The 13,544-nt window shown below is 52.5% G+C and overlaps 1 protein-coding gene across 3 annotated transcripts; it reads left to right on the forward strand.

The window, feature by feature from the left end:
• Positions 1-1,351: 1,351 nt before the first annotated feature.
• ABHD11 (abhydrolase domain containing 11) lies at positions 1,352-3,593 on the forward strand (the record flags this gene model as incomplete). 3 transcript variants are annotated; one of them, XM_084250485.1, is made up of 6 exons in its annotated part: positions 1,352-1,470; positions 1,636-1,771; positions 2,424-2,597; positions 2,752-2,922; positions 3,032-3,213; positions 3,427-3,593. In XM_084250485.1, 6 exons carry the CDS (start codon positions 1,352-1,354, stop codon positions 3,557-3,559), a joined length of 915 nt encoding a protein of 304 aa, XP_084106611.1. In that variant the 3' UTR covers positions 3,560-3,593. The 3 variants fall into 3 exon arrangements, with proteins under 3 accessions (XP_084106611.1, XP_084106612.1, XP_084106613.1); XM_084250486.1 differs by having other exon boundaries at positions 1,657-1,771; XM_084250487.1 differs by lacking the exon at positions 2,752-2,922.
• Positions 3,594-13,544: the final 9,951 nt, after the last annotated feature.

Genomic DNA, 13,544 nt, shown 5'->3' on the forward strand with positions numbered 1-13,544 from the left:
ATCTGGTAAGGTTTAAAGAAGAGGTGGCGATTATGTCCAGGTAACTAGATACCTGGAAGGTGGACCCAACATCACAGCAGGGGAGTGGAGGGGGGAAAGACATAAAGGGAGGTGTGCAGTGTGATCCTCCAAGTTCCTGGTTGGGGAAGAAGAGAATGGGGAGCATGGGTGGAAAGGTAAGTCAGATCAGACTGGAGAGTACTGGCTTGAAGTGCTATTTCAGCTCTCTACTTTCGCACTGGGGAATCCCTAAAAGTTTCTGAGCAGGGGAATATTATAGAAAGAGCAGCTACTTTTGCACCTGCTGAAGGATGGACTGCAGTAGAAGCCAGCTGAGCCCCGAGAATGCCACCACCATCAGACTTGGGGGGAGAAGACGGCTGCAGGTCAGGGTTCAAAGGAAGGGGATTTCCCTGTGGGCTATGCTGATTCTGGAGGTGGGAGGATAGTTTATTTTCTCTAAAGGTTAATGGGGGTGGGGGGTAGGAGCCATTTCAGCTCACTCCCAAAATGCCCCCATTGGTATCAACACTCGGCTGGGTTTGATTCACCTTGACTCCCAACACGAATGGCAGATCAGACAATGGTTCCGGTTCTGCCTCTTGTAGAAATGATTTGCCTCAGTTTTCCCACCCGTAAAATGGTGGGGGCTGGGGGCGGCTGGAGATGACCTCTAGAGTCCCTCCTAGCTCTATTCCTAGAGCTGACAACTTCAGGGTGCGTCAGAGGTGCTTCGTTTGGTCTGCCTGGGCCCACGGGTGTGGAGCGCGGTGCTCCAAGCCGGCTCCCCAACAACTGGAGCCACTCCTGGCGCCGCTCTTCCCCGCCCGCGCGCAGCACGGAAAGTGGCACCCACCCAAGGCAGTGCTTGAGGCGCAGAGGAGCAGGCCAGGTGTGTGGCCGGGCGTGGGCCACAGCAGGGCCTCCTAGGCTGCCAAGAATCTGCGCTACGGCTCCGCAGGGCTCGCGCCCCAAAACCTAGGCCAACCCTAGCGGACCGGGGTCCCAAGCCGTAGGTCCCCAACTCCCCGCCAGGATTCAGCGCCGGAAGGGGCGGGGCAGGACTTTGCCGGGTACAGGACATGGACGTGGGAAGCTCCGCCCCGGGCCCGGCGGGGAGCTGGCCTCGCCCGCGCCGCGGTGCTGCAGAGATTACGTAATGGCGTAAGGGGCGGGGCTGGGAACGGACCGGTCTCGGGCATTACGTAAGGGCCTGAGACCGAAGGCGGAAGTGCCGCGGTAGGGGCGGGGAGAGGGCGGAGCCCCAGTCGGAACTAGGCGGGGCTCTACCGAAGGCGGGAGGCGGAGCGAGGGGACAGACGAGGCCCGCGTGGGGTAGCGACTCGCGGGCATGCTCCGCGGGGCCCGCTCCTGGAGGCTCCCCCACAGGGGGCTCGGGTCCTCCAGCCCCAGCCTCGCCAAGGTGCCCGTCGCACGCAGCAGCAGCGGCCGAGGCGGCGCACAGCTGAGGTCAGTCAAGGGCGCCCCGTGGGAAGCCGTCCTTCGCCCGTCCCCCACCAGCTCAGGCCCGGCGTCGGCGGCCCCGCCCCCTCCGCTCGGCCACGCCCCCGGCCACGCCCCCAGCCCGTTCCCTGCCGTGGCTCAGACCCTTCCCCATCCCGTTGCTCCCGCCAGGCCGGTGCCGCTCTCCTACAGGCTTCTGGACGGGGAGGCGGCCTCCCCTGCCCTCGTCTTTCTGCACGGGCTCTTCGGCAGCAAAACCAACTTTAACTCCATCGCCAAGGCGCTCGCCCAGCAGACAGGCCGGAGAGTGAGCTTCCGGGAGAGGCGGGTCCGGCGGGAGGCGGCCTCTGGGCGGGCGCGGAGGAGGAGGCTCGGCGGGGCCCGCTTCCCCGCTCCCACTTCTGGGTCCCCCTTGAGGAGAGCCTGGTGTCTCTGAGCAGCAAGGGGGCCCCCAGACTAACATTTACGCATGTTTCCACCCGTCATCCGTGTTAAAGATCTCCATTTGCGTGCTCCACATTAAGCTAAGCGTGGCTGTCCTGTTCCTGAACACTCACCCTCCCACGAACAGCCCCAGTTTGTTCACCAGAGATGACAGAGGGCTTGCTACCTCTTACAGGGACCCATCTTTCTGTGTTCCAGCTGTTAGATATTCTGTGCTCCAAATGTTAGAGCAGCTCAGGCCTGTTATCCAGTTGGGATTGCCACCCAGCCAGGCCAGACCTTTAGAAATGTAAGCACACTCCTAAGGCCTTCTCTTCTCTGGCACAGTGGACCTGGGTTCTTCATTTGGGCCTCCTAGATCTCAAAACTGGGCCTTTTCACCACCCAGGCCCTTCTTACACTTCAGGATCTCGCCCCAAACTCTCCACCCACCTGTACCTGCAAGCCTGCCAGGCTATCTAAGCCCTGAATATGGATGTCAGTGCTACCCACTTCCTCCACCCTCCACTCCCCAGGTGCTGACAGTGGATGCTCGAAACCATGGTGACAGCCCCCACAGCCCAGACATGAGCTATGAGGCCATGAGCCAGGATCTGCAAGACCTCTTGCCCCAGCTCGGCCTGGTACCCTCTGTCCTCGTTGGTCACAGCATGGGAGGCAAGACAGCCATGCTGCTAGCACTACAGAGGGTGAGCCACCCCTATCCAGAGTTTCCCCTCATCCAGTATAGACCCTGAGTGCTCAGCACAAGCCGTGGATGGCCAGGTTCAAGATCTGGGAACTATGCCTGAAACCCACCGTGCCTGCCCTGAGGCTGGCCCCCAGTCCAGTTCTCTTCCATAGCCAGAGATGGTGGAACGTCTGATTGCTGTGGACATCAGTCCAGTGGAGACTACATCCGTCTCAGACTTCCCAAACTACATGGCAGCTATGAGAGCCGTAGACATCCCAGATGAGGTGCCCCGCTCCTCAGCCCGCAAACTGGCCGATGAGCAGCTCAGGCCTGTTATCGAGGTATGCTCCCAGATCCCTGGATGGTATTGCACTCTAGGACCTGTCAAGGGAAGAGTGAGGGCCCCACCCTCACAGGGAACCCCCCCAGCTGGACGTATCTGCCCCACAGGACATATCTGTGCGGCAGTTCCTGCTCACCAACTTGGTAGAGGTGAATGGGCGCTTCGTGTGGAGGGTGAACTTGGATGCCTTGACCCAGCACATGGACAAGATCATGGCCTTCCCACCACAACAAGAATCCTACCCTGGGCCAACCCTCTTCCTCCTAGGCGGAAATTCTCAATTTGTGCGGTAAGCCATGCTGCACGGGCGGAAAGGGCAGTCTTGGGGAGACTGCCATGGGGAGGGCTTGGGTGTGAGCAGGGAGTGCCCAAGATCTGGGAAACACCACTGTGGCATGTGGGTTCACGTGATTCTCCATCTTTTCCCACTCTGCTTCCGCTGCTGGTTCTCTCCCTGTCTCCCCACTTTCATCCTTCTCGGCACCTTCTCTTCGGGGGACAGTGCCTGCCACCACCCTGAGATTAGGCGGCTCTTCCCTCGGGCCCAGATGCAGACAGTGCCTGACGCTGGCCACTGGATCCATGCTGACCGCCCGCAGGACTTCATGGCTGCCATCCGAGGCTTCCTGGCCTGAGTTGCTGGCAAGAAGGGGGTCCAGAACCCCAGGCTTCAAGGCTCTGTGGCCTGCTCCACAATTCTGCACAGAAGCACTCAGGCAGGCACTGAGAGGGCACAAGGCTGCAGAGGTTGTCACACCTCCTGCTTTAATGAATAAAGACACTGCTCCCAAGGTCCTGGGCTAAGCTCTGTCACCGCCAGTGACCCTGGGAGAATCGATACCAGGGGTCCCTGGCAGCTCCGGGGTTCACGGGGGCTCTCATACTGCTCCTGGACTCTCTTTGAAGCTGACTGTCCACCTGCCGCCTCACCAGCTGCTGCATGTCTTCCTGGGGGCAGGAGAGCAGGTTCAGGGCTGACCCTATACCCATTGCCCGTGCCTCCCAGCCTGGCGGGCATACCCACCCTACCTCCCAGGCCTCCACCTCCTGCCTCAGTCTCAGTTTTTCCTCCAAGACCTCCAGCAGCTGGGCCTCCACAGCTCGCAACTTGGCTCTGCAGGTCTCCAGCTCAGCCTCCACTGCTCGTTTCCTGCAGGTGGTCAGGAGAGCAGCCTGAGGCTCTGGCCCTGCAATCTGGTCATGGGCCCCGGGGGTGGCAAGTGCTGCCAAGCCCCAGCCTTGTTTCAGTGAGTGCTTGTGTGGTTCTCCTTCCTGGGGCCCCTCCCCTCCCCTCCTCTAGCAAGACAGGCTCCTGAGGGTGGGCCACCACTGCCCTCCCACCCCACCCCTAAAGCAGCTGCCTCTCACTTGGCAATGGCTTCATCTCGTTCCTGGAGGACTTGGTCCAGTGAGAGCTCTCTCCGGGTGTCCCCCAGTGCTCCAGCCACTTGGGATTCTGGGGTCTGTTGTAGTGACAAGAAGAGGGAAGAGTGAGCAGAAATCTAGGGCTCACCTGGAGGAGGTGCCCCACCCTGGACTTCCCCTCCCTACCCCTTTGACTCTAATAGTGATATCAGTAGGGGCAGTGTCTGAGACTTTCTGTACCTGTCCCCTAGAGTTCCAGTCTCATGAACTGTGCCGTGATGAGGCGGTGGCAGTTGTAGTCCCTGCCTGGGATAAAAGCAAGTAGAAGAGGGCACCTCTCTGCTCAAACACTTTGAGGTGTTTGGCCCCCCAAGGAAGAACTCCCCAAGGAAGAACCTGATCCCCCAGGAAAGAGATTGGTTCAGAAGGACACTTACCCCTTAAGGGCCCCAGACAGAGTGGGTGGACTGTCAGCTGGGTGGGGCAGGTGGAGGACATGCACTTTGCCCTTCTTCGCTGCAAGGCGCTCCTTGCCAGGCCCCACCCCCTGTGGGTGGCCGCTCTTCTGCCTCCCTCCATGGAAACTGCCAGCCCTTCCTCAGAGCCTTCTTGTCAGTCCCTGTACGTTCCTCACCACAAGGGGGCGCGCTACTCATCAGGAGATGAGAAGGGGCCCATCAGAACAGCTTCCATGCTTGAGAGATGCAGGCGCCTCAGCCTCCTCTTGTGTAGAGTTAGTACCTTGCATCATCCAGACATGAAACAGCAGAAAACAGAAGGGAAAAGTTTACCAACAAATTACTCATAACATTGTAATGTCCATCCTCCTAAGCAATACTGCTCTTTATTCTTCCACTATCCCCAATATTCTGATCCTTGAATGTGAGTGAGTCTTCCGCGCTTAGGCAGGGGAGGTTATGGTCTGGGCATCCCACACCTCCCTCAAAGTGATCAGGGAGCGTCCAATGACATTACAAGTGTTAAAGGGAATTTTCCTTCTAGAGAAGCCTGTTAGCAAGGCTATGCCTTGGGGACGAGGTCCTCAACTTAGCCCTAAACAGTAATACTTCCTCCAGCACCCCCAGAACACCCTCTGCAGTGATGACTCCTGGTTGCCCTGGGCCTCCCTCAGCCAGGGGTACCTCCAACAACCTGACTGGGCAGTTTCTGTGGCTGAACCCCAGGTGAAGAGGGGAGGATTGAGCTGTACCCCAAACACGGCTTTTGTTGAGAAGATTCACTCCATGTATTTTGGAAGATCCAGACAGGACCTCTGCTCTCAGGGAGCTCCAGGACTTGCAGGGATGACGCACCGATACAAACCCCTGGCAGGGTCCCGGGGCAGTGGGGCCGCAAAGGCACCCTTCACACCCAGTCAGCTGAAAGGGCTTCCACAGAAGCTTGCCCAAGATGAATCCTGCAGTTTGGCAGGAATCCACCAAGAGAAGGACTAACATTCACCAGGCATTATTTTTGCTATTTGTTTTGAAACAATTTCAAACCATTCTTCAGAGTCTTAAAAAAAAAAATCCTTTTAAGGTTAAAAAAAATTGAATATGTTGTCAAACACAGTACCCAGTTGTCACATTCCTCTGGTCTCCCCATTTAGAATAATTTGCAGACTTCCTTTGAGTTGCATGACCTTGAAGTTGTTGAAAATTACAGGGAAGTTATTTTGTAGACTGTCCTTCAATTTGGGTTTATCCAATCTGTCCTGATTAGCCCACCAGTGTGCATTTTGGGCAGAAATAGAGAAATGCTGTGTTATCTTCTCATATGAATGGGAACGATGACTGATGGTATTAATGTCAATCACTTGATCATGAGGGAAGGAAGGTATTTTGAGACTATAAAACTGCTTTATCCATGGGTTTTGGCATCCATTGATGCTCCTTGCCCCAGTTAGTTATCACTACCATGGTTCGCAGTTTCATCCCTTCTAGTTGGCATTCTATTGTAAAGAACATTCTCTTTGCTATTAATTTACTCACATATGTATGTTTCAGATGGGTTCATGGTTTCCTACTTTATTGAATGGATTATCACCCATTGCTATTTTGATGTGCAAATTACCCCAGGTTTAGTCAGGATGCCCCTATCTTACCTCTTACCATTTTAATTTTCTTTTAAGATGTATTTTATTTATTTATGCATAAAAGAACTGAGGTGTAGACCAGAGGTATGGGGGGTGAGAGGATTCACCAGAGGCAGAGAAGGGAGCAAAACAGGCGGATCTACTGAAATACACTGCTGAGGGGAGCAGCGGGCGAGACAGGAGAGTTCTGCTGCGCCATGTGGGTCAGCTCCTGGGCTGGGATCGGGGATTGAACTCAAATTCCTGCCATAGAGGCTGGCAAAAGCTTGATAGCACTGAGATTTCAACCCCTGCACCACCAGGGAGGCCCTTCTTACCATTTTAAGGTGGCCTGTCTTTCTTTGAACACTTCTTCCTGATTCAGCAAGATATTCCAGGCTCATCTTGTTTGCACTGCCCTAGTCTTAGAATTACCTATTTCTGTAAGAATACCTGGATTTTGGTTTTTGCTTTTCTTGGCGAGGAATAGTATTTAGAAACCAAAATCTAGGTGTTAGATATACTTATTGCAATTAGGGGTAATCTCCAAACTTCACTCAGGATACACACATTCATCACACACACACACACAGAGAAGCATACTCATGAACATCTACTTTATTCCTTTATCTTCGAGATGGCTTCTTTTATAGTCAACTTGGCTGGGCTACAGAATGCCCGATATCTGATTGACGTTATTTCTGGGTGTGCCGGTGAGGGTAATTCGGGAAGAGAACAACATTTATCTTGGTGGGTTGAGTAAAGCAGATGGCCCTTCCCATGCAAGTGGATGCCGTCCAACCAACTGAGGACCCAAACAGAGCAAGAAGACAGAGAAAGGGTTGAAGGCTCTCTTCTTGACTGCAGGAGCTGGGACATCAGTCATCTTCTGTCCTCCGATCGGCACTTACGCTATCGGGGTTCCTGGTCAGAAGGGCTTTAGAAGTCAACCAGAACCACACCCCTGGCTTTCCTGGTGTCCAGCTTGCAGATTGTAGATCATGGGACGTCTCAGTTTCCATTATCACGTGAGTCAATTCCTCATATTAAATCCCTTCTGCTGGTTCTGGTTCTCTGGAGAACCCTAGCTAATATAGTTTGCATGCATGGGAAAAAAAGTTTCTACATAGACCTTAAATTTTAGTATGAGGACTTAGAATGCCTCCTTGATTCCCCCTGGGAAGGACCTTTTCCATACTTATACGCCTTTCCCCCAGTTGTCTTCAATATATTTCGTAACTTGTTTACCACCCCCCCAATATATCTCTAGCCCCCCAAACAACTGGGTTCCCCTGACTTTGATGACCCCCTTACATGGTTTCTTCCTGCAGGGCTGCCTTCCTGCTCCTACTCCAAAGCCAACTTCATGTGCAGCCCTGGCTCTTACTGGGCTAAGAAACATTCCTAAAAGCTTTCCAGTCATCCGTCCATTCCATGAATATTTATTGAGCACCTACTGTGTTCCAAATATGTTTCCAAGTTATGGATATAAAATAGGCAGACAAGACTCCCTGATGTCATGGAGCTCATTCTAGTGAGGGGAGACAGACAATAAATGAGTGAGTGTATCCAATGGTAAGAATTACTATGGGGAAAAATTAAGCTGGAAACAGAATGCGGAAGGAGCAGGGACTTGCTGTTTTATATAATTCTGTGCTTAACTCCTAGGAGATCACAAATACTAACACACCACTCAGATGAAAAACAACCATTCTTATGAAGAGTATGTCCCACCAGAGAAGCATTCACGGATTCTAAAAGTGCTGTATTTCCAAGCAAAACCAAAGATGACATGTTTGAGAAAACTATTAGTGAACGCAAAGGAGGGGCTAGTGTGACATGTGACATCTGACAAGGCAGAAATACAAGTGAAGGATTTGAGTAAACTCACAAACCACGAGAGTGGAAAAGAATTGTTTCAAAATTATTCTTACAAATATGTGATTTTAAATATTTTAATGAGATACAACATGTAGGCAGTTGATTTTTTTCATCTGCATCCTTAAACTTAGAAGATGAGGACACATTTTTTAAAAAAGATTATTTATGCACACAAGAACTGGGGTACAGGCCAGAGGTGTGGTGGGTGAGAGGATTCACCAGAGAGAGTGGGGAGCAGAACAGGCAGATCTACTGAAATACACTGCTGAGGGGAGCAGCGGGCGAGTCAGGAGAGGTCTGCTGCACCACGTGGGTTAGCTCCCTAGCCAGGGATCGAACTTGTGCTGCAGAGGCTGATGTTAGCTTCATAGTGCTGAGACTTCACCCCTTGTACCAACAGGGAGGCCCGATGACACCACATTTTTTTCTTTGAATCTTTTCATTGGGAAAAGGAGGAAATAACTTCCTATTCAGGCATATAGTGAATTCCAGAACAAAGTCCTACCTCAAACTTCCCCAGCTGCCCACGTATGGGGCACATGCCCACATCTTCCTCCCCTGCTCCCCCAGATGGCTAGGAGCAGGCCTGCAGGCTGAGCTGGAAGGTGATTGCAGACTGATAACAGGCTGGGCTGGGGTAGGAGAGTTGTTAGCTGGCCAGGGGGCTGGGCTTTGTGGTCAAAACAGCAGGGATTTGTAGGGCTGAGCAGTTTACAGATGGTGTCACCCAACCCTCATGACTTGTTTATGTTGACCTGGCTGAGCCTCATCATTCTCTTCTGTAAAGTGAATTAGTGGAGAGTGTCCCCACAGCGTAACAGTGAGGGTTAAATCAGGTGCCTCACATAATGGTCAGTGCTTTGTACAACCATGGATCAGGCCAGACTTCTCAGGAGAGGAAGGAAAGGGAATAAGCCTGCCACATCCAAGAAAGCAACGATGGGAGACAGTCAAACACACACACACACACACAACCCAGCCATGGAGTCTAGGTCCTTCCTGCTGCTGCTTCCTGCCCTGCACCCCCTACAACTCTGTCCAGGAACAGTTCTGTTCCTGAATCCCACAAAAACTTCCTCCTCCAGATCCTTATAGCCCCACAACCCCTGTATTTCCCCATGATTGGCTCATCAATTTCAAGGGTCTCTTCATCAGCCTGAGAGGTTCAGGAGGACAGTTGGTGACTGTCCTCCTCCCAACCTGGGCACACATGTGCTGGATTGGGCTGGCATTGACAAGGCAACACCAGCATCATCCAGCAGGTGGCAGCAGTTCCCAATATGAGGGATCCAGTGGACAATGGCTCCACCTCCCTCATCCTTCCGCACTAGATGAAACCCCAAACTTCCCTTAGGGGCTTTGGGAGCTCCCCAGTGACCAGCTTTTTCCCCAGTGCTCCCCTATAGGAACACTATTCATTCAAGCATGCCACTCCACAAACACACTTTCTGTGCCAGCTTTGGAAAATCGACGAGAACATGACCCCAGTCCATGCCTGGACAGACACCTAGCACAGACTATCCACACAGGACAGTATGTGCTACAATCAGGATAAATATGGATCTTGGCAGGACCACACAAAAGAGCTCAAAACTTATGTTTGAGGGGCGGTGCCATCTAGAAGGGAAGGACTAGCAGCCATTGTTTGGGTGCCTGGGAATGGAAAAAGAAGCAGGGAGGTAGGTAAGAGATCCCAGTGTGGAGAGTGGAGTGGGTACTGCAGCAGCCCTCAGGGTGGGGGGGAAGGTGGCCTCCAAGAGATGATGCAGGGCCCCACCACAAAGGACAGGGATAGCCATGTTGGACTATCACAACCCTCCCCTAGGCCAATAGGGAAATCTCATTGCCCTGAATGAGGTGGGGGAAACAGAACATCCATATTGGAGCACAGCGATGCCCTTTTGACTGGCGTGGGGACAGGATTTCACAAAACATTGGTCTGGACTAATGTCCATGAATTACCTGTACCAGAGAGTTGGGGTGGGTTTGATGTGAAGGCCCGGGCAGGTTCAGCTTAGTACTGGGGTCTGTGAAATGGTCCATAATCCCAGCCGTTGACTCCTCTGGGGACCCACAGAATCCCATGCAGAAGTTTCTATTTCCACCCCTGCCATCCAAGTTTCTGGCTCCTCAGACTCTGCCCATCCCTAACCTGTCAGGGAACATTTCTGTTCCATCTTCAGCCTTTGTTTCTTCTCCCATAGATGCACAAGTGCGCACGCATGTGTGCACACACTACACAAATGCACACACACTCCCTGCATTATGGCTCACAATTTCCCAAGCCAGATTAGCCCTGCCTCCCAAGTCTCCAGCCAGTATTGCACATTAACTTATCAACTGTCTGCGTGTCTTCTCTGGATTTTGGGGCAGGTACTTCAAATGCTACTTGTCCTAGTCTGAACTCCACCCTTGTTGCCTCCTGTCCTCCGCCTCCTGGGGTCAGTCCAGAAGCTGAGGAGCCGTCAGTTCTGCTCACCTCTGCACATGGCCAGTCACCAGGACATTGCTTCTAGTTCATAATAGCTATTATTTTTTAAGTGTTTTACAATAAACATATTCTTTTTACAATTGATCCAAGGTTATAATAATATTAGATAAATCTCTTGAATGTCTCTGGCATTCTCCCCAGCGCAGTGGGTCCTGTTTTTGTTCAGATAACCATGGCCTGTTTCCTGGACATTGGGGTAGACTTCCAGCTATATTCCACCCTGCTGTGAAGGCCTCTTTCTATGCTGACTGCATTCAGCCTGGACCTCCCTCCTGAATCCCAGACTCAATGGACAGGGCCTACTTGCTCCCTCCATTGGGATTGTCTAATGGACAACTCAAACTTAATAGGTCCAAGCCCCAAAGCTTGATTTACTGCCCCCTCAGCTGGCTTCTTCAGCTCTTCCCCTACCCTTGTAAATGGCAGCCCTGTCCAGATCCTTATCATCCTGGATTCTTCTCTCTCAGTTGACTCCATCTTTAAAATGTATCCAGAATATTACTCCTTATCACCACCACCACGCTCACCTTTGTCCCAATTTCCTGCATTATTTCCACGGCTTCCTAGGTTATAGCCCTGCTTCCTCCTATGTCCCTTTCAACTTATTCTCCACCCAGCAATCAGAGCAATCCTGTGAAGGCCTAAGATGGATCATGGTCCTCCTCTACACATAACCCTCTGTGGCTCCTCTCCCACTCAGAGTAAAAACCAGAGGGTATGTAGTCACTTCCAAGGTCCCTCCCTCGACTTCCCTGAGCAACTCCTCACCCACTGTGCTCCAGGCATCCTACCTCCTTGCTGTTTCTCCCCACATGGCAGGCTGCTTCCTGCTCATAGTCTTTCCATTTGATGTTCCTCTGTCCAGATTCTTTTTCACACAGAGACCTATATGGCTCATTTCCTCACTTTCTCCAGATATTTGATTGCATGCCACCTCCTTAACAAGGCCCTCCCTGACCATCTAATTTAAAATTGGGATTCCCCCATCTCAAACCCAGCATGAACGGTTCTTACTTTGTCTTCTCCATAGCATAGTATCACCATCATATACGTTATTTTGTTGTCATCTCTTTCCTCTACTGGAATGTGGACTCCATGAGAGTAAGAACTTGTGTCCGTCTTGTTTTCTGCCATGTCTCTATAAACTGTCAGTACATAGTAGATGCTCAAATAATACTTTTTGATTAAAGGAATGAAGTCTCACCCCCTCAATGGTCTACCCCTTGTTTACACAATGTTTAACATTCAAGGCCACCCCACCAATCTCATCTCCCACCCACACTCACCTGAGCACCACAGCAGGCTCCTGGGGTTCTCCAAATGCTACCCCACCCACATCCACACTCCTTTGTTTGTCCAGAAAACCTGTATCATGCTGTGCTGCAACCCCACCCCTCCAACATCTGGCTCCAATGTCATCACCTCTGGGAAGCCACCCTGAATGCTTCACACGTTAAAGTTGTATCTGTCTTTGCACGATGCTAGGTGCACCCTAAGTGCAGAACAGTACACTGTGTCCCAGGTAATGTTTGATGAATAACCAAATGAGTGTAGGACATATTAGACATAGTAGAGAAGCAGAGGTTAAGGTAAGGGGCACACATTCATTTTTAAATTTATTTTTCATGCTACCATTTAATATGCATCTCAGTAAGTGACACTTGGTGTGACACTGAGGCTCCCTGAGGGCAGAAGTTGTGTTCCCCTTTTTGCCCTCTCCCCACAGGGCCAGACACTGGGCTCTAGGGCTACACCCATGACCCACCTCACTGAACCACCCTGCACAGGGGACCTGTCTGGACCAAGAGTCAGGTAACACCTTCCCTGCCATTCATCCCCTGTAACAGGGCAAGTCACTCTAGCAGGTGAGTTTGGTTTCTCATTTGTCGTATGGGGCACCCCCAATGCTCGCTCTGTGGTTTACCCAATGCTGAGGTCTGGACCACAAGAAGGGGTGTGGCTATTCTCACAGGCCAAGTGACATCTGAGCTAGTCTCAGGCCAGATTTTCTAGGGAAGGGACCGATAGAACAATGTCTCCAAGCTGGCTGCCAGCAGGCTAACCTGTGCCCACAATCTGGGAGAAACGCCAGCCCTGGACAGACTGGGCAACGGGGGGCTGGCCCAGCTCCAGGGCAACACCTTGGCAGCCTCAGTGAAGATAAAGGAGAGTGCTTGGCTAAGGTCAAGAGGGTCTGGGCCAGGACACAGAGGGGACAGCTGGGGTGGTGGGGGTATGACTGCTGTCCCAACAAGATGCTGGCAGGAACCAGAAAAGGAACATGAGCTGCTAACTAGCCCCTGCCCCCAGTCCTCTGAGCACTTGCTACAATCTTCCCATTAGTGCAATAGGGAGCTGCACCCCAGACTTAGCTATCCCCAGCTTCTGGAGAGGAAACAGGACCTCAGGCCTGGGGGTGGGAACTCAGAGCTGAGGATGCAGCGGAAGGGGTCAGCCATGGGGCACTAACTTAGTTCTCCCTTCCTAAAAATGGAAGGGTTCCTGCATCCTGCTAGGAGTGGAAACTGAGGGAAAGGAGTGATCAAACAGCATCAGACCCCTGCGCTGAGAAACCCTGGGGAACGAGAGCATCGGAGCCTGAGTCTGGCCCAGGTGGGGCAAAGTGGGAAGCGTCGGGGGCTCAGAGCCTGGAAGGAACTCTGGAGGGTTTTGGCTGAAGGAGGTTTCCTAGAGGTGGGAGCTGGATGTTCCAAAGCAATAAAATCAAGGAGGTGGGGGAGCGGGGTCCAACCTTCAGCAAATCCCGGGGAATGCTAGGGGCTGCAGGGGTGCAGATCCAGGGTCCAGA

The sequence above is a fragment of the Talpa europaea genome (assembly GCF_964194135.1).
Source record: "Talpa europaea genome assembly, chromosome: 12".
Taxonomy (NCBI): Eukaryota; Metazoa; Chordata; class Mammalia; order Eulipotyphla; family Talpidae; genus Talpa; species Talpa europaea.